Source organism: Centruroides sculpturatus, unplaced genomic scaffold, assembly GCF_000671375.1.
Source record: "Centruroides sculpturatus isolate CEXI.00-Female unplaced genomic scaffold, Cexi_2.0 scaffold35, whole genome shotgun sequence".
In the NCBI taxonomy this organism is placed as follows: Eukaryota; Metazoa; Arthropoda; class Arachnida; order Scorpiones; family Buthidae; genus Centruroides; species Centruroides sculpturatus.
This window is the reverse complement of record NW_019384311.1, coordinates 1,257,160-1,284,094: the sequence shown is the minus strand read 5'-3', so window position 1 is coordinate 1,284,094 and position 26,935 is coordinate 1,257,160. Positions and strand designations below refer to the sequence as shown.

The following is a 26,935-nucleotide window of genomic DNA, read 5'->3' as shown; positions in this document are numbered from 1 at the left end:
AGTAAAATTGTCATTATCATTTTTTTTATAAAACCCATCCCTAATTTCAAAATTAAACATTTTGCCATTTTATAATAATTAAAAATGCAAACAGTTTTTTAAATGAAATATTGTAACAGATAGCACTATCAAAGTTTTAAATGTTGCAGAGAAAGTTAAGCGATTTGTTGCTAGATTTTTTACATTTAAATAAACCCATATTATGTTTCTGGATTCCTCATCATCTTGATTAATGGAAAATGGCAAAGTTTTATCAAAACTGATCCATTAAATTTATCAATCCACTCAATTCTATAAGCCCATACAAGACATGCTAGCAACCACGAAACATTGCACAACAAAGTCGCACAGTCAATGCAGTATCACTTTGTTGCACACATGAAATATTTTATATTTTGAAAATGAAGTCATGGACCCCCATTTTTTATTGTATTTTTGGATTCCTTATTGCAATTAATAGCAGATGGCAAAGTTTAATCAAAATCGATTGAACAGATTTTGATTTCTGTAAGTCTCATAGAAGCTTTGCTAACACTCCACTTCAAAAATTACAATATTAACAATTATTTTTATTGGAAACATTCACATCAAGTATACTTTGTCAATGTTGCTGGATTATTTTCTTTTGCAACAAATATAAAAATTGTTTGTTTTGCACAAAAGATAAAAACTAAAATAAATTTAAATTTGATTCAGTAATTTCATTAATTTGTTTCATAAATTTGCCTGCTTTTTAAAAATTTTAATTATAAGCAAATTAACATTGACTGTTTGAATGACTAGCAACATTTCAAAAATAAACAGATTTCAATTGAACTGTATTTTAAATAATTTCATTCTTATTTTTTTTTTATCTAGCAGTGTACAATAATCTTTGTTAACAAGTTAATGCAGTGTTTCCCAAACTTTATCAGTCCATGGCACACTTACAATAATTCCAAATAAAAGTATTTTATTTCCAAAATGAGACAATTTAATAATAAATTAATGGAATTTACCAAATAAACTACAGTAAAGCATCGATTATCTGAATCAATTGGGGAGTGGGGTTGTTCAAAAAACTGATTTTTCAGATAACCGATTATGTATGAAAAAATATATTAACCTATTCCATGTTGAAATTCGTTCAAATCCTAGCATGTCCTTAAGTACTCTCTCATGGTCGTGCCAGTGCTGCCAACAAAACACACACACACACCAACAAAAATAATATTGGAGTAGCCCAAGACACAGCCAAAGATTGCAGCGCCACAGCACTAGCGGAAATTTAAATTTGCTGACTGGAAAGCTTTCAGTTAATTGACGTTTTGGTTCATCGACATTCGGATAATTGATGCTCTACTGTGTAATGTATTTCTGGATTTTTAATATTTGGATGATTGTTCAGAGAAAAAACATGAAAACAATGAAAATATCACTAATACTAATAAACTGATAAGTAAAATAAACGCAATATTTAATTTTTAATGATGTATTGAAGGAATCAAATCCATTCTATTAATTTCCAAGACAATTCTATCTTATCTATTAAAGTTATCCAAATTTCTGTAATACAAAAATAAAAACATTCATACAAAATCTTCAAACAACAAATTTTTTAAATTGTCCTAATTGTTAGAAAATATGTTGAGATTATTTTATATTTTTTATGGCTACTAAATGTAATCTTTAATTATTTTAAACACCTTTAAGTGCTTCAAATACTTTTTATCAAGACAAAGGTTTAGGTATTCCAAATAACCTAAAAGTTTTTCTAACATTTGTGGAGTATTTTCAAATATTCCTACATTAAAAGGTCAGTAATTAGATTTTTAACTATAATACTTCTGGTAATCAGTATTTTCAAATACTCTGGCTTACCTTAAGTACTGTGTACCTTCAGATCCACTGTGGGTATGTTTTTAAAATCCATTTGGCTGTGGGTTTCTTTAGTTCTGTGTTTATTTTTTCTGGGCTATTTAAATCTGTTTATTTTTTCAAAATTAATTTTTGTACATGTGTCAGAATAACCAGAGGTCATTAAATGACAAACAAAAATGATTCTAATAAAGTAACACAGACAACAAGAAATGTGATGCAATAATTTACATAATTACAATTTTGAACAGGTTGTTTACAGTAATCTGTAGCTTATAATATGTGATTTGAATAAACCCACATATGGACTTATTTAATTATTGTAGGTTGTTTTTTTAAAATGTGACTGGGGTATGGGTTTTGTTAGGGAAAAAGGATTATACAAAACTAAAGCATGTGTCAATATAGCAAATTGTCTATGAACTGGCAACACTGTGTAAGACCACTTGAAACAAGAAGAGACCTATTTTCAGTTGCGCACCAAGTTATGGATGTGTGAACAAGTTCATGCATAGTCTTAGATTAGAATAAAGTTTAATTCTAAGTTAAAGGACTGCCTCATCATTGTTCTAACTATGGTAATGGACCCAGGAACAGAAAATTAAGTATCAAAGACTAAAATTACAGGAATTAAAAGAAAATAGAATTATGAAGCCTATAAAAGAAAAATGGCAAGTCAACTAGCTATATGAACAGAACCATTGTGTAAAGAAAACTTCGATACATGGAAAATACAGATGAAGGCACTCTTGATCTAAAACAATTCATGAAAATACATCAGTGGAAAAAGAAAGAAACCAGAAATTATACATGGAGATGAAAGTACAAAGATGGCAGCAGAACAATGGAACACAGCAGACTTGAAGGCAATGTGTGATATAATTCTCACCATAAGTCTAGTAAAATTAAAACAGACAAAAGGATAAACCTCACATGAAATATGGAATAAGCTACATGAAATTTTTGAATTGAAAGGTCCTGTGAGAAAGACCATGCTACTAAAGAAATGAATTATCAAAAAAACAAGAAGAAGACCACATGGCAGATAACATAAGAGACTTTTTTGATATAGTAGATAAGTTAAAAGAAATGGAAATCTCCATAAACAAAGAACTATTAACCATACTACTGCTATATAGTATACCGGATTTGTTCAAACAATTTTGAATTGCTATCGAAACAAGAGAAACTTCTTTTGCTGGACACACTCAAAACAAAACTAATAGAAGAGTGTGAGGCGAGAAGACAAAATGACAATACTGATGACTTAAAGAATTCAAGTGCGCTGTATATAAGCAAACAACAGATGAAACAATCAAAAAATAAGGGGCCATTCAAATTCAAATGCCATAACTAGAAAGATAGGCCATAACGCGAGATAATGCTGGGACAGAAAGAAGCGAAAACCACAGAGTTATAACTACAAGCCTAACAACACAAAAACAGGAGTCATATAATGCTAATATCATGGCAAATGAAAGAAGAGAAAACCGTAAATGGCATCTAGACTCAGGTGCTTCATCACACATGTGCAATGATAAAATCAAGATTTTCTAATGTTGAAACATCCCACATAAGTGAATTAAACTTGGCCAACTCATCTACAATGAAATTAAAGGAAGTGGTGATGTAATAATTGAAACAAATGGCAGATTTCAAGCCAAATTGGAGAACACACTCTTTGTACCAGAACTAAGGACCAATCTACTGTTGGTTGCGATGATAACTGATCATGGATTCAGTGTACTATTCCAGAAGAACCAGGCAACTATTATGGATCTGAAAATCAAAAGCATACACAAGCAAGCATTTAAAGGAGGGCTATACTATGTGAAAGAAAGGTAGGATGAATCTAAACTCTCTCGAACAATTGTTAACAAAATGAAAAGGTGGCACGAACATTTAGGTCACTTAAACGAAAGGGACGTATGGCACATGGCCAACAACATAAAGGTCAGAAGACTAAATATAAGATGAAAAGAAGAATTCAACCCATGAGATCAGCATAAGAGGGAAACAAACTGGATCACTATTTCCGAAACAAAACGAAAAGAGATGCAGAGAAGTCTTAAACTGATCCATACTGACATTTGTGGACCAATGAGAACCAAATCATTGAGTGGCTTGAAGTATTTCATCATGTTTATTGATGATTATTCCAGATGGTGTGAAATATATTTCACAAAAAACAAAAGTGAAGAAGCTCTCGAGAAATTCAAAACATACTTAGCCTTTGTAGAAAATAAAACAGGAAGAAAGATAAAGGCAATAAGAAGTGACAATGGAACTGAGTTTACTAATAGAGAATTTCAGAACTTCCTGAAACAGAAAGGGATTAGGCATGAGAAAACAGCCTGCTACACATCCCAACAAAATGGCATCGCAGAAAGAAGAAATAGAATGTTAGTGGAAATGGGAATATGCATACTACTCCAAGAAGGATTAAGAGATTGCGTTTGGGCAGAGGCTATATATACTGCATCATATATTAGAAATAGATGTCCATCAAAGAGCCTGGAAGGCAACATACCCTTCAAATTATGCACTGGTAGAATGCCAACAATCAAATATTTTAGGACATTCAGTCAAATGGCATTTGCATTAGAAAAAAAACCACAAAAAGGAAAATTTCATGAAAAAATCCACCAAATGCATATTTATAGGCTATTCTAGTGAAACAAAAGCATTATCGTCTATGGAATATGAAGACAAAGAGAGTTATAACAAGCAGAGATGTCAAATTTATCAATGAATCCCCAAACAACTCAAGAGACAATACTGAAATGACTGAAACTAATAGATCCCACGAAAGGGAAAGACTTGATAATAAAGAAGTGAATTAGATATCCTTGAGCCTACTAAGAAACAATTACAACCTGAAGAACATACTTCATTCAATAGTGAAGACAAAAACAAAACTAATGAAAATGAGTAGAGTAATGAACTGGTAAGAGCAAGTGGGAAGCCACAAATTGCTCGAACAGGACAGAGAGGGCGACCAAGAAAGGAGTATAGAGTGAAAACCATAGAAGAATCTGCCACAATTGGTGAAAAGATAGTCAAAGACAATGTAGAACCTTTAACATATAAAGAAGCCATGGAATCAAATGACTCAGCCAGATGGCTGGCTGTCATAAAGGAAGAAACGGAATTTTCCCTGAGAAAACATAAGGTATGGAACTTAACTGACCCCTGTGGATGTATAAATAGCAAAGAGATTACTAAGTAAAGATAGTTTCTTCAAGAGGGGCAATTGTTAGGGAAAAAGAATTATACAAAACTAAAACACGTGTCGATATAGCAAATTGTCTATGAACTGGCAACGTCTATGTACGACCACTTGAAATAAGAAGAGATCTGGGTCATGTTCAGTAATGCAGAATTCTTGCTAAGTCTAGTTATGCTGCAATGTTGAACTCATTTCTAACTACTGCTTGACTCCTCCTACCACTAGAATTCTAGCTAGTTTAGTCTATGATAACTTCTACTAGTGACATCATTGTTTTTGTCTCATACGATTTGCAAGATGGCTGCTCATGTTGGATTAAATGTATTTTATTATAACAATCACAAAGTTATTCTCTCATTCTAAAATGACTTTGAAATGTAAAGTTATCATACATCAGTATAACAGATTTCAAATACATTTTAACAGAAGATAACGATCCATTTCGTTGATTACAATGAAATGGATCATTCATTAATTCATTAATTTCATGATTGGATATATGAACAACCAAAACCCTCCTATGATAGCAGTATTCACAAGCTTCCTGAATGTTGCAAAGTGTGCTGCAGTCAATAGGGACTATACTTCTATGCATTTGGAACTAGAACTATTTTAAGATGACCAAGACAAAACCTTTCTCACTTGTTTCTATTTAAATTTCTACCAACCGACACTAACAGACCACAGTATACCTGAAGAAGGCCTATTAAGAAGACCGAAAACATTCGTACTCGTGTATAAATGGCTAGAAACAAGTGAGAAAGGTTTTGTCTTGGTCAATAGGGACTATATTGAAAAATAATATGCTACGTACTTTCATTAAAATGATAAAGGTATTCTAAGCAAATTGTTATTTATATCAGAACTCCCTCATATAAACTATACAATTAAAGTTTATAATCTAAAATTTAATTAAATCCATTTTGTAACTCCCATACCAACAAATCATACCATACAAAATCTAGAAATCAAAAATGAAATGAATAGTAATTAAGCCTAATAAACATTAAATTAATCAACTTCTTGGCTGTTTGAATACTAAATGATCAAGTACAATACACATACTTTTTAGAATTTTGAATTTAAATGTGTTTAAAAAGAAAAATTCAAATACAGTAAAATCTGTCCAAAACAGAACCTGAATAAAATAGAAACCTGCTTCAACGAAAAACACTTTGGAGTGAAGCAATTTTCTATGTTAAATTTTACTATAAGCTGAAAACTGTCCAATGCAGAAACAAAAAATTTTTGGGTGTGAAGAATATAATTTAACCTAAATAAAGCAGAAAATTAAGATTCCACTTATAGATAAAAATTTCTTCCAGATATAACATTCACTGCAGATCATGAGAAACTGTATTTTGAGAATAAAAATCATTTGATGAAGGACATACAGATCCAAGTTCTTTGTAAATTCAGTATTAATCTTTTCGGAAATTAACCAAAGGAAGAATTGAATACAGTGAGTGATCGGTTAACGAACATAATCCATTCCAAGACTTTGTTCGCTATCCGAATTGTTTGTTAACCGATTATCGATTTACCATAGATTTTAATGGGAATTTAATTAATTCGTTCTGGAGACCCCCCAAAATAAAAAATATATACTTTCTTACTAAATTTATTTACATGTAATAATAAATATACATACAAACACAGTCTTGCATTTTTATTAGTCATATTTTTTCCGTTTGAAAGGGTTAAAGAATCTGTCTAATGTCGATTGCTTTTCTCTCTTCTTCAGGATTTGTTCAATTGTAGAAATCCACAAGCCTCAACCTGGTTTGGCATTCTAAGACCGCTGTTCTGACATCCTCCCACTTCTTCAAAGGATCTTTAATTAATAACAAATATCGGCATTAATCCTCTTTTTCATAAGAAAACATATCTCGCCGAGTTTCTTGGTGTTCTTCATTCAAGAGTTCTTGGCGTTCTTCTGTCATCAGATCCGTTTCATGTTCCATTATGAACTCTCCGATGTTCTATATTTCTCAAATGTGATTTTTGTTACTCCTTTAGCTGCTNGAAAAATAGTGTAAAATGTAAACAAAATTATATTTTAATTTAAAAATAATTTTATATAATATTTTTCATGTTAGCATGTTTACTTATAATGATAAAACAACTCTCTCTCTATAACTATGAAAGTTTTTGTTATGATTTACAGATGATACTGTAATATGTTAAATTTTCAAATGCAATTTGCACAGTTCTCAGTAAAAAATACTTGTTTACACTAAGTTTAATACCATTTGAGTTTTAAAAATTGATTTTTCAAGATGAGTTGGTCTAGACATTCATAGCTCATGAATGAATTCAAAAATTGTTAACTCGTGACAATATTTGTTCAGATTGTTGCATTATTTTACAAACCTCATTTAATATTAAATACAATAAAGTAAATCATTTACAAAACATGCTCATTGCAAGAAACATGAAAAAAGTGCATCTTCTCATTTGCCTTTCCCTCCCAAGTCATCATGTCAGCCAACGAAGCAGTTTCCAAAGATAAAATATTGACAAGAGATAGTTTGAGTAAAAGGGAATTAGCTGTAATTTCTTTCAGAATAGTGTTACAATATTAACTTAATCTGAAATAAGATTACAAATTTATTTTGTAGTACACAAAGCATGCATATCCATATATAAATGCAGAATTTTCATGTTTCTTTTGAAAGACCGATTCTGGATTTCCCAATCATTTTTTATTCTTAAACTTGATATTTATTAATTAATGAATGTACCATAAATCATTAATTTTTCTAAACTAAAATAAACTTTAGACAGTATTCAAAAGAATCAGAATCAGGAGTTTTTGACAGAATTGAGAAAAAGTTGGGTATCATCCCATCACTAAAAATAATGTAATTAAAATTATTGCATTTTTCTCAATAAATGAGTACTATCCTTTATTCTTTATATTGTGCTTAAACCTTTTACAGAAAACCAAATACTTTTATTTGAGAATTATTTATTTTCATTAAAGTGAATAACTTAAATTGTTACCTTTTAAATATCTTTGTCATTTTAAAAAATAAGTTTCATGACAAAAAAGCAAGACAGTTCTGTATATGCATATTCATAAATTTTCCCTACTAATAATAATTGATTTCCTACAAGTTTTAAATATTTGGTAAAATATTAATTTCTCTGGCTCTTCTGATATTTTAAAATGTTAACAATATTTGTATAGTTGAAACATTATATATTTGACTATCAGTTCACCCTATTTAAAAATGTTTCATAAAAATTAAAAACTCACAGCTTCTAATTGTTGTTTCTTTTGTGATAAAACTTCTAACATATAATTTACATCAATCAAATCTAAGTGATCAGATTCTTCAAGTAAAAATTCTTGCAATTCTGAAAAATTCTGTCCTCTCTGAAATTAAAAAAGTTCTTTATTTAAAAAGATGTTTATGAAACATAGTATTTTTTAATTAGAAATTACAATTGGAAAAAAGTTTATTTACAAATTACATTAAAAACATTAATTCAATTTACTGGTAAAAACTACTTAGTATTGTAAAGAATAATACTTTTGTAAAAGATTTAGATTTCACTAAATAGTATTACTTATTAAAATGTTTAATGTTTGGTTTTGTCAGAATTTAATTTTTGCAAATTTCAAAATCAAAAAATTACAGCAAATGTATACTGATCTTAAAGATTGATGATAAGTATAATTGCATTAGCATTAAATAAGTTAAGAGTTCAATTGCTTTGCTTAACATTGAGATTATTACTATCACTTACATTATTCTAACAAAATACTGAATAACTTATGATCCAGTTGTTCAATGTTTTATATTAATTAATGGCTATAAAACATATTTATAATTATTAAATCAAACTAATGTATAAATAACAAATAAAAAATTAGTGATTAATAACATGTTTTAAATTAACATATAAACTTACAGAATTTTCAATTTTCCGTTTCTTTTCTTTTTGTTGCTGATATTTTGTTATTAATTCATTTACTGAAACAAAATATATATTCATAAAAACAGATAAAACATTTGTTGATTTAAAAATTTTTCAAGTTAAAGGTTTTGTCACTTACGTAAGAAGTTAGGGAATATTTGATCTTTCTTCTCAATAACATAATTACATTTTGGACATCTATTACTTTGCTCTAGACTTGCAGTGATGCATTTATAACTAAAATTAAAGTTTAGAATGAATTGATTATTAGCATGTATAAATTCATTTGTTAAATTTAAATATTTAAAATTTTTCATTATAATTTCATTACCAAAATGTATGGCCACATTTAGTCATATGAGCTTCTTCTATTATCTCAAAACAAACAGGACTATGAAAAGAAAATTCACAGAATTAATACACAATATGAAACTAAAAATATTTTGCATTTTTATATTATGAATGAAATATATGTAATTTACACAGATCTAAAACCTAAAGGAGAATTTGTTTTCCGAATTCTATAAAAACAAAAAGTTTTCTTTGACAATAAAATTTAAAAGATATATTGTTGTGGTCAATTGACTGCATTTGGCCAAGACAACATTTCTTTTAAATTTTAATAAATAATCTAATAAGAGAGTGGTGGTTAGATAGTTCATTTGAAAGGATGAACTAAAATGATAATCAATATACTACAATCACTAATAATTTAATATTTACTGTCAATGCATATAAACTTTCACTAAAACTCAAACTACATTATTGAGAAAATCAAGCAAATCCAATACCTTTTATATGCAATGGTTAAAAAGTTACATGCATTGTCAATATAAAATTGTATTGTTACAATTTTACATTTTAATAAATTTGTAAATATTCAAATCCAGCAGAGCAACTATATTATCATTCTTCAGTCTACTTTATAGACAAAAGAAATAAAGCCTGGTTATTATGAATATTGATAGATACATATTGTTAACCTAAGCATATATTTGTATATACTTGCAAATTCTGACATCTACTCACACATTGGTGTATATATCTAAATGTAACCAACTGTATGCTTTCAAACATCACAGTTATTACCAATGAGAAAAGTAAACTCATTTAACAGAAATATATATTCTCATGATTTATTAAACTTAATTTTTATACTTTGGAACATTTGTTCTTTTTGTATATTGCTATCACAATTTTCTCCATGAACTATCTTCTTAGACTGATACTGCTTTACTATAAACATTTAACCTGTGGAAAGTGATATATAAAAATATTTTATGATATATCTTTATGATAACACAATCTTTATATTACAAAATGAGATATAAGAACATTAAACAGCTAATATAAATTTTAAAAATACTCAAAACAATTTTTTATAAGAATTCATTTATATCCTTTCTAGAAAAATTTAATCATCACATTTAAGAATATTCTAACAACACTATGGAACAAAGCAGTTATGGTTTCACACATCAAAAAGTTCACATGTATGTGAAAGTAGACACCAAATCTAGCCTGTTTCTAGCTAAAATCTTCACTTCATTTGGCAATAACAAGTCCTATACATTTTTTTTTATCCACATATGATTGACATATGCAATGAATGATGGTATTTTCTATTAAATTAAAATTTATTTCTATTCTATTTTCAGTCTTTTTTTCATTTCAAAGGCTAAAAACTAATATAAATTACACTATTTCATTTCTTTTTGTTCAAGTCATAAAGAAAATCAAAAGTACTATTTTTAAATATAATTAAAGAAATTTGAATGTTTTTCTTTGAAAATACATGTTTTAATCACTATATTAATTAAAAACATCTCATTTTTATTATTTTCACACTCAGCAATCAATTTTATATAAAGTGCAAGATTTCTGAAAATTGCAAAAGTTCACTTTGAATCACAGCTAAAGTATAGCTTCTAATTATAATTATGCTTTACAAAATCTAATTATGCTTTACAAAATCTTAAAATATGCATTAAAAATGTATAGGACTTTATCTTGCCAAATGAAACAAAGTTTCAGGCTAGATCTGACCTCTGCTATCCCAGATACACCATCTTTTTGATGTGTGAAACAACTTTCTTTTGTTCCATGGTGTAATAGGATAAACAGCAGAAAAATTTTAATAATCAGCTGAATATTTTGAAACAAATCAGCTGATTTACAATTATTAAAAATAAATGAAAAATATTATTATGAATTAAAAAAATGAATAATAATTCAAGATTTTTTCATTATTATAATGGGATGCGTTACTAAAAAAATCTAAATAGAAACTTGAATGACTAGCAACATTTCAAAAATAAACAGATTTCAATTGAACTGTATTTTAAATAATTTCATTCTTATTTTTTTTTTATCTAGCAGTGTACAATAATCTTTGTTAACAAGTTAATGCAGTGTTTCCCAAACTTTATCAGTCCATGGCACACTTACAATAATTCCAAATAAAAGTATTTTATTTCCAAAATGAGACAATTTAATAATAAATTAATGGAATTTACCAAATAAACTACAGTAAAGCATCGATTATCTGAATCAATTGGGGAGTGGGGTTGTTCAAAAAACTGATTTTTCAGATAACCGATTATGTATGAAAAAATATATTAACCTATTCCATGTTGAAATTCGTTCAAATCCTAGCATGTCCTTAAGTACTCTCTCATGGTCGTGCCAGTGCTGCCAACAAAACACACACACACACCAACAAAAATAATATTGGAGTAGCCCAAGACACAGCCAAAGATTGCAGCGCCACAGCACTAGCGGAAATTTAAATTTGCTGACTGGAAAGCTTTCAGTTAATTGACGTTTTGGTTCATCGACATTCGGATAATTGATGCTCTACTGTGTAATGTATTTCTGGATTTTTAATATTTGGATGATTGTTCAGAGAAAAAACATGAAAACAATGAAAATATCACTAATACTAATAAACTGATAAGTAAAATAAACGCAATATTTAATTTTTAATGATGTATTGAAGGAATCAAATCCATTCTATTAATTTCCAAGACAATTCTATCTTATCTATTAAAGTTATCCAAATTTCTGTAATACAAAAATAAAAACATTCATACAAAATCTTCAAACAACAAATTTTTTAAATTGTCCTAATTGTTAGAAAATATGTTGAGATTATTTTATATTTTTTATGGCTACTAAACGTAATCTTTAATTATTTTAAACACCTTTAAGTGCTTCAAATACTTTTTATCAAGACAAAGGTTTAGGTATTCCAAATAACCTAAAAGTTTTTCTAACACTTGTGGAGTATTTTCAAATATTCCTACATTAAAAAGTCAGTAATTAGATTTTTAACTATAATACTTCTGGTAATCAGTATTTTCAAATACTCTGGCTTACCTTAAGTAATGTGTACCTTCAGATCCACTGTGGGTATGTTTTTAAAATCCATTTGGCTGTGGGTTTCTTTAGTTCTGTGTTTATTTTTTCTGGGCTATTTAAATCTGTTTATTTTTTCAAAATTAATTTTTGTACATGTGTCAGAATAACCAGAGGTCATTAAATGACAAACAAAAATGATTCTAATAAAGTAACACAGACAACAAGAAATGTGATGCAATAATTTACATAATTACAATTTTGAACAGGTTGTTTACAGTAATCTGTAGCTTATAATATGTGATTTGAATAAACCCACATATGGACTTATTTAATTATTGTAGGTTGTTTTTTTAAAATGTGACTGGGGTATGGGTTTTGTTAGGGAAAAAGGATTATACAAAACTAAAGCATGTGTCAATATAGCAAATTGTCTATGAACTGGCAACACTGTGTAAGACCACTTGAAACAAGAAGAGACCTATTTTCAGTTACGCACCAAGTTATGGATGTGTGAACAAGTTCATGCATAGTCTTAGATTAGAATAAAGTTTAATTCTAAGTTAAAGGACTGCCTCATCATTGTTCTAACTATGGTAATGGACCCAGGAACAGAAAATTAAGTATCAAAGACTAAAATTACAGGAATTAAAAGAAAATAGAATTATGAAGCCTATAAAAGAAAAATGGCAAGTCAACTAGCTATATGAACAGAACCATTGTGTAAAGAAAACTTCGATACATGGAAAATACAGATGAAGGCACTCTTGATCTAAAACGATTCATGAAAATACATCAGTGGAAAAAGAAAGAAACCAGAAATTATACATGGAGATGAAAGTACAAAGATGGCAGCAGAACAATGGAACACAGCAGACTTGAAGGCAATGTGTGATATAATTCTCACCATAAGTCTAGTAAAATTAAAACAGACAAAAGGATAAACCTCACATGAAATATGGAATAAGCTACATGAAATTTTTGAATTGAAAGGTCCTGTGAGAAAGACCATGCTACTAAAGAAATGAATTATCAAAAAAACAAGAAGAAGACCACATGGCAGATAACATAAGAGACTTTTTTGATATAGTAGATAAGTTAAAAGAAATGGAAATCTCCATAAACAAAGAACTATTAACCATACTACTGCTATATAGTATACCGGATTTGTTCAAACAATTTTGAATTGCTATCGAAACAAGAGAAACTTCTTTTGCTGGACACACTCAAAACAAAACTAATAGAAGAGTGTGAGGCGAGAAGACAAAATGACAATACTGATGACTTAAAGAATTCAAGTGCGCTGTATATAAGCAAACAACAGATGAAACAATCAAAAAATAAGGGGCCATTCAAATTCAAATGCCATAACTAGAAAGATAGGCCATAACGCGAGATAATGCTGGGACAGAAAGAAGCGAAAACCACAGAGTTATAACTACAAGCCTAACAACACAAAAACAGGAGTCATATAATGCTAATATCATGGCAAATGAAAGAAGAGAAAACCGTAAATGGCATCTAGACTCAGGTGCTTCATCACACATGTGCAATGATAAAATCAAGATTTTCTAATGTTGAAACATCCCACATAAGTGAATTAAACTTGGCCAACTCATCTACAATGAAATTAAAGGAAGTGGTGATGTAATAATTGAAACAAATGGCAGATTTCAAGCCAAATTGGAGAACACACTCTTTGTACCAGAACTAAGGACCAATCTACTGTTGGTTGCGATGATAACTGATCATGGATTCAGTGTACTATTCCAGAAGAACCAGGCAACTATTATGGATCTGAAAACCAAAAGCATACACAAGCAAGCATTTAAAGGAGGGCTATACTATGTGAAAGAAAGGTAGGATGAATCTAAACTCTCTCAAACAATTGTTAACAAAATGAAAAGGTGGCACGAACATTTAGGTCACTTAAACGAAAGGGACGTATGGCACATGGCCAACAACATAAAGGTCAGAAGACTAAATATAAGATGAAAAGAAGAATTCAACCCATGAGATCAGCATAAGAGGGAAACAAACTGGATCACTATTTCCGAAACAAAACGAAAAGAGATGCAGAGAAGTCTTAAACTGATCGATACTGACATTTGTGGACCAATGAGAACCAAATCATTGAGTGGCTTGAAGTATTTCATCATGTTTATTGATGATTATTCCAGATGGTGTGAAATATATTTCACAAAAAACAAAAGTGAAGAAGCTCTCGAGAAATTCAAAACATACTTAGCCTTTGTAGAAAATAAAACAGGAAGAAAGATAAAGGCAATAAGAAGTGACAATGGAACTGAGTATACTAATAGAGAATTTCAGAACTTCCTGAAACAGAAAGGGATTAGGCATGAGAAAACAGCCTGCTACACATCCCAACAAAATGGCATCGCAGAAAGAAGAAATAGAATGTTAGTGGAAATGGGAATATGCATACTACTCCAAGAAGGATTAAGAGATTGCGTTTGGGCAGAGGCTATATATACTGCATCATATATTAGAAATAGATGTCCATCAAAGAGCCTGGAAGGCAACATACCCTTCAAATTATGCACCGGTAGAATGCCAACAATCAAATATTTTAGGACATTCAGTCAAATGGCATTTGCATTAGAAAAAAACCACAAAAAGGAAAATTTCATGAAAAATCCACCAAATGCATATTTATAGGCTATTCTAGTGAAACAAAAGCATTATCGTCTATGGAACATGAAGACAAAGAGAGTTATAACAAGCAGAGATGTCAAATTTATCAATGAATCCCCAAACAACTCAAGAGACAATACTGAAATGACTGAAACTAATAGATCCCACGAAAGGGAAAGACTTGATAATAAAGAAGTGAATTAGATATCCTTGAGCCTACTAAGAAACAATTACAACCTGAAGAACATACTTCATTCAATAGTGAAGACAAAAACAAAACTAATGAAAATGAGTAGAGTAATGAACTAGTAAGAGCAAGTGGGAAGCCACAAATTGCTCGAACAGGACAGAGAGGGCGACCAAGAAAGGAGTATAGAGTGAAAACCATAGAAGAATCTGCCACAATTGGTGAAAAGATAGTCAAAGACAATGTAGAACCTTTAACATATAAAGAAGCCATGGAATCAAATGACTCAGCCAGATGGCTGGCTGTCATAAAGGAAGAAACGGAATTTTCCCTGAGAAAACATAAGGTATGGAACTTAACTGACCCCTGTGGATGTATAAATAGCAAAGAGATTACTAAGTAAAGATAGTTTCTTCAAGAGGGGCAATTGTTAGGGAAAAAGAATTATACAAAACTAAAACACGTGTCGATATAGCAAATTGTCTATGAACTGGCAACGTCTATGTACGACCACTTGAAATAAGAAGAGATCTGGGTCATGTTCAGTAATGCAGAATTCTTGCTAAGTCTAGTTATGCTGCAATGTTGAACTCATTTCTAACTACTGCTTGACTCCTCCTACCACTAGAATTCTAGCTAGTTTAGTCTATGATAACTTCTACTAGTGACATCATTGTTTTTGTCTCATACGATTTGCAAGATGGCTGCTCATGTTGGATTAAATGTATTTTATTATAATAATCACAAAGTTATTCTCTCATTCTAAAATGACTTTGAAATGTAAAGTTATCATACATCAGTATAACAGATTTCAAATACATTTTAACAGAAGATAACGATCCATTTCGTTGATTACAATGAAATGGATCGTTCATTAATTCATTAATTTCATGATTGGATATATGAACAACCAAAACCCTCCTATGATAGCAGTATTCACAAGCTTCCTGAATGTTGCAAAGTGTGCTGCAGTCAATAGGGACTATACTTCTATGCATTTGGAACTAGAACTATTTTAAGATGACCAAGACAAAACCTTTCTCACTTGTTTCTATTTAAATTTCTACCAACCGACACTAACAGACCACAGTATACCTGAAGAAGGCCTATTAAGAAGACCGAAAACATTCGTACTCGTGTATAAATGGCTAGAAACAAGTGAGAAAGGTTTTGTCTTGGTCAATAGGGACTATATTGAAAAATAATATGCTACGTACTTTCATTGAAATGATAAAGGTATTCTAAGCAAATTGTTATTTATATCAGAACTCCCTCATATAAACTATACAATTAAAGTTTATAATCTAAAATTTAATTAAATCCATTTTGTAACTCCCATACCAACAAATCATACCATACAAAATCTAGAAATCAAAAATGAAATGAATAGTAATTAAGCCTAATAAACATTAAATTAATCAACTTCTTGGCTGTTTGAATACTAAATGATCAAGTACAATACACATACTTTTTAGAATTTTGAATTTAAATGTAAGAAAAATTCAAATACAGTAAAATCTGTCCAAAACAGAATCTGAATAAAATAGAAACCTGCTTCAACGAAAAACACTTTGGAGTGAAGCAATTTTCTATGTTAAATTTTACTATAAGCTGAAAACTGTCCAATGCAGAAACAAAAAATTTTTGGGTGTGAAGAATATAATTTAACCTAAATAAAGCAGAAAATTAAGATTCCACTTATAGATAAAAATTTCTTCCAGATATAACATTCACTGCAGATCATGAGAAACTGTATTTTGAGAATAAAAATCATTTGATGAAGGACATACAGATCCAAGTTCTTTGTAAATTCAGTATTAATCTTTTCGGAAATTAACCAAAGGAAGAATTGAATACAGTGAGTGATCGGTTAACGAACATAATCCATTCCAAGACTTTGTTCGCTATCCGAATTGTTTGTTAACCGATTATCGATTTACCATAGATTTTAATGGGAATTTAATTAATTCGTTCTGGAGACCCCCCAAAATAAAAAATATATACTTTCTTACTAAATTTATTTACATGTAATAATAAATATACATACAAACACAGTCTTGCATTTTTATTAGTCATATTTTTTCCGTTTGAAAGGGTTAAAGAATCTGTCTAATGTCGATTGCTTTTCTCTCTTCTTCAGGATTTGTTCAATTGTAGAAATCCACAAGCCTCAACCTGGTTTGGCATTCTAAGACTGCTGTTCTGACATCCTCCCACTTCTTCAAAGGATCTTTAATTAATAACAAATATCGGCATTAATCCTCTTTTTCATAAGAAAACATATCTCGCCGAGTTTCTTGGTGTTCTTCATTCAAGAGTTCTTGGCGTTCTTCTGTCATCAGATCCGTTTCATGTTCCATTATGAACTCTCCGATGTTCTATATTTCTCAAATGTGATTTTTGTTACTCCTTTAGCTGCTTGAGTCTTCTAGATTATACAGTATTTTTCTTAAATAAGATTGAACTGTGGCCTACTGTAGACCTGTTCATGCCATACTGCCCAGCAACATTAGGCATCTTCTGCCCACTCTCTACCTTTGCTATTATACTCTCACCTTACAAAAAGAAAACGCAAAACTTAACGAGTGCCTACCCGACAGTCTTGCGAATACATAAAAGAATTGTTTTGTCAGAAAAATAAAAGGCTGGAATTACAAAGGAGAGTTTCAAAGTTCGGAGGAAAACTATACGATCAGTATAGAGCGTAAATGTCTCCCACACTCCGAAAAGTTTTGAATTGTTGCATGAAGACAAGGGAAGACCAACCGTATTCACTATTTTATGTCGCTTCTTTTTGTGTTTGTTCTGTGGGGTGTTCGTTGTCTGAACATAAAAATCTTTCGCTAAAGTGTTCGTTATCTGATCTGTTCGTTAACCGATCACCCACTGTATTTATAAAAACTGAGAACTCTCAAAAACTGAATGAGTTTCCAAGAACTGAGTTCTTAAAAAACAAGTTACAAATGTAATTCATTGGAAACAACAATAATAAGGTAACAGTGCTGCCAATTTACTTTGTATGGAATTGTTAGTAATTAACTGGTACAGAGTATTCAGAACAAATTGATTAAAATTGTTGGTAATTACAGAGATTGAAATAATACAACTTCCAGTTTGCATTGGAAATTCAATATATAGTTAATTGGGACCTTCTACCCCCTAAGGTTTCTACATCTAGACTCGCTTTTCATCTATCTAACTCCATTCTCAAGATTAAGAAAAGACAGGCAGACAGTGGACAGACAATAGTGGAAATTTATAGGTCTACAAATTTATTAAAATTGCAGCCCAACCAAAATCGATTGCTAAACAGTCTGTAGTAGCTCATGCTTCTCTGTCCTGGTACCACTGCAAAGTCAACATATTAATTAAGAGTGGTAAATGGTAGGATGGTTACTGTAAATGCAAATTTATCTCTGCTAGCTGCCTATCAATGGTACAGAAACAGGATTCTGTAGCAAGGCTTCTACATAGCTACAATACTTTCTCTGTATATACAGATTGAATTTTAATAAGCATATACAATCCCAATTAAGAAACCTTGTTATTAAAATACTGTACCAAATTATACAATACTAGATCTTTATAATAATATATTGTGATAATATGGTTCTTTAGTTCCAATTAAACTATACTACATCACATTATAGCTGACAATTGTACAAATAAAACAAACAGGTCAGATTTAACATATTAACAATAACACATTAACATAAACATATCAACTATTAGCAGATGAGCCTGGACTTGGACATAAAGTAATGATAGTGAAGATTAAGATTATTAGTTTATAGTCAATCTTTCCCACTTTCACTAGGTACAAGAATTAGGACCCACCTCTTCCAAGACTAATTAGAAAATTTTTAGATGGGTCTAAAAATATGTTCAATTTCCTGCAGAAATGCAAAAATAACACATCTAAAATAGTACAGTAGAAGCAGAGTTTTTCAGGGTAATCCTTAACCCTCTTCCTCTCCCCGCAGGGGAAGTTTCGAAAGATCCCTTCTTAGTGTACATTCTCATGATGTACCTGTGTACCAAATTTCAACTCCTAACCGTTTGGGCTCTGCACTTATTATCATCATTATTATTATTATTTTCAACCCATCTCGATTATAAGATTATCAAACAGATTAATATCAAAAGCTATTTCATGAACAAATTGACTTTTTATTAATTTACTAGCTGTACCCGGCCACGCGTTGCTGGGTACAGCTATTATAAATGTATAACACTACCCATGGGGGAATTTCAAAAAATTCCTTCTTAGTGTACCGTACATTGTCTTGACATGCCCTATTAAAACGCAATCAAAAATGCAAAAAACCGCATCTAAAATAGAATAATAGAAGCCAAGTTCTTCATGGTAAGCCTTAATTTTGTTCCTCTCCCCCGTGGGGAAATTTCGACATCTATATAATATAAAAACACGCATGTATTTGAATGCAATCTTGTGTCAAAATTTCAAAGCAATCAGTTAAGAACTTTTGGAGATTTAAGATTTTGAACAAACAAGCATTTACATTTTTATTTATATAGATAAGAAATCACAGTATATTTTTAAATATTAAGATTTGTCTGAAAGATTTATTTCACACTAACGAAACTTTATAATAGCTTTTTTATATTATGAAAATTCCTACTGGTATTTTCAGAATCCCTGAAAATAACCTGCAGATTTGTATTCCAAGTTTGATAGGTTTTTGAACCATGTAAAAATTTTATACCAAATAAAATGTATACCTTGCTTTAATAGTAAAAAAATTCATAAATTAAAAAAAAACACAATAAAATAAATTTGGCTTCTGTCTCTCATTGATAAAAGTATTAAAATTTGTCTTGTTGAGCCAAGTAAACTTCATTGTAAATAAAAAGTATTTATTGAGCAAAGCAATATTTAATAAAAAATAATAAAAACACAATTAAATAAAATCTGTTTATAGACATATATAATGTTCAGATAGCTATAATGTTATACATAATGTATAAAAATAAAAGTTCAAACATACAAACATTTCAACACGAAAAAAAGCACTAATTACTGAAAAGATTTTCACATAAATATTACATTACATTAACAATATCATATTAACTAAAAGTATAAAATAAATTACCTTAAGAAAGCCTTTTCATTTAAAAGTTAATTTTTACATTAAAAGAGTAACAATACTACAGGTATATCTTGAGTTACATTGTTTCAAGTTATGTCATTCTCGATTATACGTCGTTTGTCAAAAAAATATATGGAAAAATAAAAATCAAGTTTAAGTCATTTTATTCAACTTTACGTCTGTCTGCCACAAATATTGAAATCATAATATCACTAGAAAAGTGTTAAAAGCACATAAAATCATACTAAAATACATACATTTACAGTAAATGTTAATATAATCATCATAAATCGTAGAGAACGAAATATGAAAAACATCTGTGACTCTGTGTTGTTGTCTCTTTAAGAGCTCAATATTGGCATTTTCCATGGTAGTTCCAATATGTACTGTTTGGCGTTCAGTGCCACTCGATATTGCTAAATTTAACATAAATTAGTTTATTTTATACTATTGCAAAATAATTTTAATAACTATATTTGTTATTTAACCTTACAAAATCATCTTATTTTATAATGTCTTAGAGCAAACCACAGTCACAAATAAAGAGTGCGTGATGAACTGTAAACATCGCAAATTGTAAACATGTATATTTACAAGTACATACGTACCAGTACATGTACTCATAAATTTAGATAAATTTTAGTTTTTAATATAGTACAGAAAAAAAAAGTAATTTGTTTGTAAGCTTGAAATAGATTCTTATTAACCATATATTATTAAAAATGCATTTATAATTAAATACAGAACTGGGAATGATTATTTGTGGTTTAGCCTAGTGGCAAGTAAATTTGGAGACAAGTAAATTCGACTTACGTCATTTTTCGACTTAAGTCGCCTCTCCTGGAACAAATTACCGATGTAAGGCAAGGTATACCTGTATCATGTAAATATGAAATTTTTTTTTATTTAATTTATCCTTTCCTCTATTTTGAGTACAACTTTTTCAGTATTTTATTTCAAATCTTTACAATCAAAATGAGTTTTCCCTATATTCTATCAAATTAAATTCAATACACTTGAAATTAACACAGTAAAATTATATGAATATCTACCTCTTGCTTATCTCATTGATATCTTATAAAAGAAAATATATTTCAAAACTTGAAACTAAATTTAAATTTCTATTTTTCACATATTAGATATACAGTTAATTACAAAGATAAAATGGTTAACTAGTGTAGTAAATAATTATACCTTAGACAATTTATCAATTAGTTACATATAGCTTTAGAGAAGTGCGTGTTTGTACAGTAATATCCCGAACTTACGCGATAGGTGGGACCGAGCAATAACCGCATAAGTCAGGGTATAATTTCGCATATAAATACATACAAATTATTTTTATTTGGGGCCAGAGACTAAAGAAAACAATAATTTAGAAGAAAATGTTTCCAAAAGTCTTTAAGAGCAAGCTCGTTGTTGTGTCTCATAGCTTCATGCAGATGTGCAAATGATTTCTCATGTAATGAGCTTTGAATGTTTTGATGACTCCCTGATCCATCGGTTGAAACAAGCCAGTTGTATTTGGTGGCAAAAATACAACTTTCACATGTGGGTCAAAATTAGTTAAAGTTGCAGGGAGATGACCTGGTGCGTTGTCGATTATTAGAATCACTTTAAATGGAATTTGTTTAGATTGGCAATAACGTTTGACTTCAGGTATGAAGTGATGACTAAACAAGTCCTCAAAAAAGGGAAGCTGCCACCCAAGCTTTATGATTCAACTTCCAAATCACAGGCAAGCCAGCTTTAGATTTTTTTTCAATGCTGTTGGATTTTCCAAGTGATAAACTAAGAGAAATTTTAACTTACAATCACCAGATGCAGTCGCACCAACCATCACTGTTTATCGATCTTTGGCAGCCTTAAAACCTGGAAAGGTTCTCTCTTCACATGTGATAAACATTCTTTTAGGCATCTTCTTCCAGAACAGGCCAATCTCATCTACGTTGAATATGGTTTGGCTGGTATAGCCACCTTCATCTATCATAGCTTTGAATTTCTCTGGATAGTAAGATGCAGCCTCTTTATCAGCACTTGCTGCCTCTCCACTTTCTGCAATGCTATGCCAATTACAGTGACTTTTGAATCAGCTGAACCAACCATTACTAACTTTAAACTCTGCATCTTTAGCCACCTTTCCAGCATCCTCTTTCAATCTCTCAAAAACCAGCTTAGCTTGAGAGCACACAGTGTTCTGATCAACAGGAGAATTTTTCAATTTACTTGATTATCACACCATAATTTTAACATTGTTTCCATCTCAGCAATAATACCGTGAAGTTTACAAATGATGCTTGAATTTAAAGATCAAGCATTTTTCACAGCTTCGAGAATTTTTTCTTTACCTTTTATAATTGTTCTGACCGTCGATTCTGGTAGATCAAACTTCTTTGCCAATTCACAAATTTTCATTTTTGTATTGAAGTTAATAATGTTAACTTTACATTCCAAAGATAAAGTTGTTTTTTTTTTTTCTTGTTTGATGAAGAAGAATCAGTTCTACTTCGTTTGGATGACATAGTAGAGTCTCTCAAGTTTCCATAGATATAACAAATACAGAAATAAACAACACAAATAGTATTGTAAAAATAAATTGTAGCTATGCATCAATTCCATGCGACATGTCTGAACATGTAAGCTGAACAATAGTGTGGGGGGAGTGAGTAATCAAGAGTTGCGGGATGCTCAAACAAAAGAGGATCGACAAGATTTGAAAATTGCATAACTCCGGGTTTGCATAAGTTGGGGTAGTGTAAGTCGAGGTATTACTGTATTTAGTTATCATGTTTTAAAAACTATAGTTCACGTGTTTAAGACATTAGACAATCATTGATTGAATAATTTTAATTAATATGTACAAGAATATTTTTAATTTTGTTCAAAATCTGCAAAATAATTATGGTGTGTAATTTTTTTAATATTTGTTTGATAATAAAATTAAAGATTATCGAATTATAACAAAAATATATCCAAACATTTTTATTACATTAACATTTAAAATATTGTTTATTTACCAAAAAATAAATTAAAACAAGCCTAAAACATTTTCAATTTTTCAAAATTTTCCTAAAGATATTATCATGATAGCTAATTTTAATAAGTTACATACACAACTACATTTTTATAAAAAAAATTACTGTTTTTAGATATATAAACATATTTTATATTCCCATAAGTGATCAATTGCATTTATAATGAATGTACTACAGTATTTATATCTGTATTCACAATCAGAACCAAGAATCAGTTAAAAATTAATCAATTGATATTCATTTCTCTTTCATATGCATTTTGGTTAACTTTAAAATCTAAGACTCATGATCATGGATTGTAAATACAGTCATTAGTAGATGTTATATGTATTACTTATCATTTTATAAACTAATTTTGCTTAAAATTATAAATTTATTATATAAAATTACAGCCATTTATTTTTCATATATTACTAAATATAATATTTTTACTAATTTTTTTCTATACCATAATGAATTCAAATACATATAAAAAAGTTATTTAGTTTCATGTAGATTATAGTGTGGTCAAATACAAGATTTGAAAGAAATACAATTGGAACACTAGCAGAATTTCAAATGCTATTCTTTAAATCCATAGTAAATAAATGTTCAAGATTCAAATGCTTCTTGCAATATACAGATGGACAAGCATTCCAGTTCACGTGTATTCCTTGTAAATAAATTTTTCATTTAAACATTCAGTGTGTATGCCTGTGACATTAAATCTTAAGCACTTACACATCACTGTTAGATTAAAATACTATTTTTTATTTTTAGCTGAATTAAAAAAATTAAATTATTTACAGAAATATTTGAACTGCTTTATCTTTGAAATTATTTTCTTGAAGTTTTCTAATCTTTATTAAAATATTATTGAAAGTTTATTCCAGTAATGTTCAACAGCATAAATAAAAAGTTTCAATTATTAACCATTTCATCACTACTTTGTACAACTACATCCACAACTACACAGTATCCAGGATATTAAAATAGTATTTACTATATTTTATAGCTCACTATGCTTTGTTTATATTGTAGTTATTTCAATATATTTGCATTAATTTTAATGTTAAATTGTTCAAAGAATTATTTGGTTATTTCAAAAAAAAATCATTGAATATATTAGGATGTATTTTATTTGAATTTTGTTTAAAAATTCATTCTATGATTTTTGTTTTTAATAAAGATGAAAAATATTTTCAAGATTTTCACAAAAACTAATTTCAAGAAGTCAGAAATTTATTGAAATTCAAACATTTTTAAATGTTTGAATTTTGTTATTCAACAATGGTATTTCTTTTCTTTTTTTTTTTTTTTGAGTCAATGTCAAGCTATTGTGCTATTGCAGAAATTTATTTATAATTAACAATTTTTAACCTAGTAATACTTATATTTGAAAATACAGATTTGTAAAACATTTTAGTATGGTCAAACCTTGGTTTTCAAACAATTTGTTCCAAAAAGTTGTTCAAAAACAGATTTGTTCTAAAACCAAAACAAAATAAAATGGATTAATCTGTTCCTGACCACAAAAATAAAGCCTTTTTTTTCTGTTTTAGCTGTATTTCATGTAAAAAAAATGCCTACAAATGTAATGAAATATTATAAATTTATTATTATATTATATATATATATATTACATTAATAAATTTTTGTTATTTAATTTGACTTAAGCACCTTTAAACAGAAATTCTTGGACACCATTTTTATTAATTAATTTGATTTAATTCAACTGCATCACATACCAAAAAATAGAATAAATATTTTTCCTGCATGCACATTGAAATTAAATTTAAATGGCAACATCATCGATGATTTGTGCTGCGATAGTTAATGACACATGGCGATCTCAGTGCCATTAACTTCCGAATCAGTAGTCCTGTTGTTGATTGATCAATCAGTCAACTTTCTTTAACATAAGTATAAGGAGTTGACATTCTGTGTCTTTCTAATCCTTGGCAGGCTCTTGTCAAGTAGCTTGTTTGACAACCAGTACAATTGAGTTCAAAATTCTGTGAACCAATTTGTTTGAAAATCAAGGTTTGACTGCAAATGAAAATTCTTATTTTTTTGCTTTTTTTTTAATTCTAATATTATAATGAAATATATTTACAATAATCTCAATTAGTTTTTACTTAGTTTTAGAAAAAAATTGCCTTTATCAGTTTATATGCATTTAAAATATTTTTTCTACAATATAATATTGGAGAAACTAAAATTAAATGTACTAAACAATAAAACAAGTAACAAATTTTTATTTTATAAAAACTTACATATTTTAACATATTAAAAAAAAAAACAATTATTCTAATTCAAAGTTTTTATATAAGATATTTTTTTACATTTTATTGACTTGAATATAAGTTTAATCATATAGGTTATTATATATAGTTTATATATATTATATTATCTTGATAAACAAAGCAAACTAAACTAATTTACTAATTTCCAGTAGAAATTTATAAGAAAGGAAATGTTTTCGACCATTTAAACAAGCTTCTTCAGGCTAACTCCAAAGCAAACAAAACTAATTTCCAGCCCAAATTTAAAAAAAAAGGAAACGTAGTTAACCCAAAGATGACAGTTTAACAGTGTCAAAAACATTTCCTTTCTTATAAATTTCTGCCATAAATCGGTTTTGTTCGTTTTGTTTATTAAATACACCCAGTTTCAAGCAGTCAATTATATATATATATATATCTTGATTATTCACTCATATTTATAAATATTACCAAAATTATTTATTTTAGCAAAGAGGTCTTTTTATATAAGAGAATAAAACTTTCTGTTGAATTTTTTTCTGGTAAAATAATATACTTACCACAAATAATCGCTGTTTTTATCCTCAAAAGAACTTCCCACACCATTAAAAACTAGTGGCTGTTGTCTCTTTCTCCAGCGACGAATGATATCTGAGACAGGACGACTATTTGCTTCCTGGTTTCTTGAATTTGACATATTTATTGCAAACTTCTTTGCTTTTAAACGTTATATAGTCGATTACTCTCTCGAAATTATTATTATGAAAACACTAAGTAGAAAGCCATTCTCAAAGCTGAAATAATTAAAGAAGCATTAAACATTAGCAAAAGAAAAGAAAAAAAAAACCGTAAAAAAATATCTTAGGCCTATCTTACCGGTCAAAGTCTTCCGTTTTATGTACAAATTAAGTAACATCGCTTTACGAGTTCGCAATACTTATACACTGAATAATTCATCAATAAACTTTTATTTCCTTGTAATGACACGAAATGAAGAATTACTTTAAGGATTCAAAATTCCACACATTTGTGCATTTTCGAACAGACGTAATTCATCCCGACATAATATTTCTGTAATTTGCTGATAGAGGCGCTGCTTTGATAAAATTATTCGTTGTATTTGTAATAATCATTTGAATTTTTTTTTAATTAATAAGAAATTTTTAAATTTAAAATAAACTTAAATATTTTTTAAAATAAATATTATTCTGATAAAATTTTTATTTAGGATATAGGCATTCATCGGCCATATTTTTTTTTTTAATACTTTTTCCGCCCTGTGGGTACTAAGAGGGCCTCTTATAGCAGGCCCATTATGGGTTCGGCCAGATCCA

General features: G+C 29.2%; 1 protein-coding gene across 1 annotated transcript in view; it reads right to left on the bottom strand.

Annotated features, from left to right (window-relative positions):
- LOC111621623 (E3 ubiquitin-protein ligase RFWD2-like) overlaps positions 1-26,679 on the bottom strand; it is a 75,613-nt gene extending 48,934 nt beyond the window's left edge. Inside the window, exons 1-6 of the mRNA XM_023363822.1 lie at positions 26,478-26,679; positions 26,162-26,395; positions 9,345-9,404; positions 9,153-9,250; positions 9,008-9,069; positions 8,349-8,468 (exon numbers count right to left, since the gene is read on the bottom strand). Coding sequence (XP_023219590.1) covers positions 8,349-8,468; positions 9,008-9,069; positions 9,153-9,250; positions 9,345-9,404; positions 26,162-26,298 — 477 coding nt within the window. The 5' untranslated portion in view covers positions 26,299-26,395; positions 26,478-26,679. The remainder of the gene's footprint in view (positions 1-8,348; positions 8,469-9,007; positions 9,070-9,152; positions 9,251-9,344; positions 9,405-26,161; positions 26,396-26,477) is intronic.
- Between the last annotated feature and the right edge of the window lie 256 nt (positions 26,680-26,935).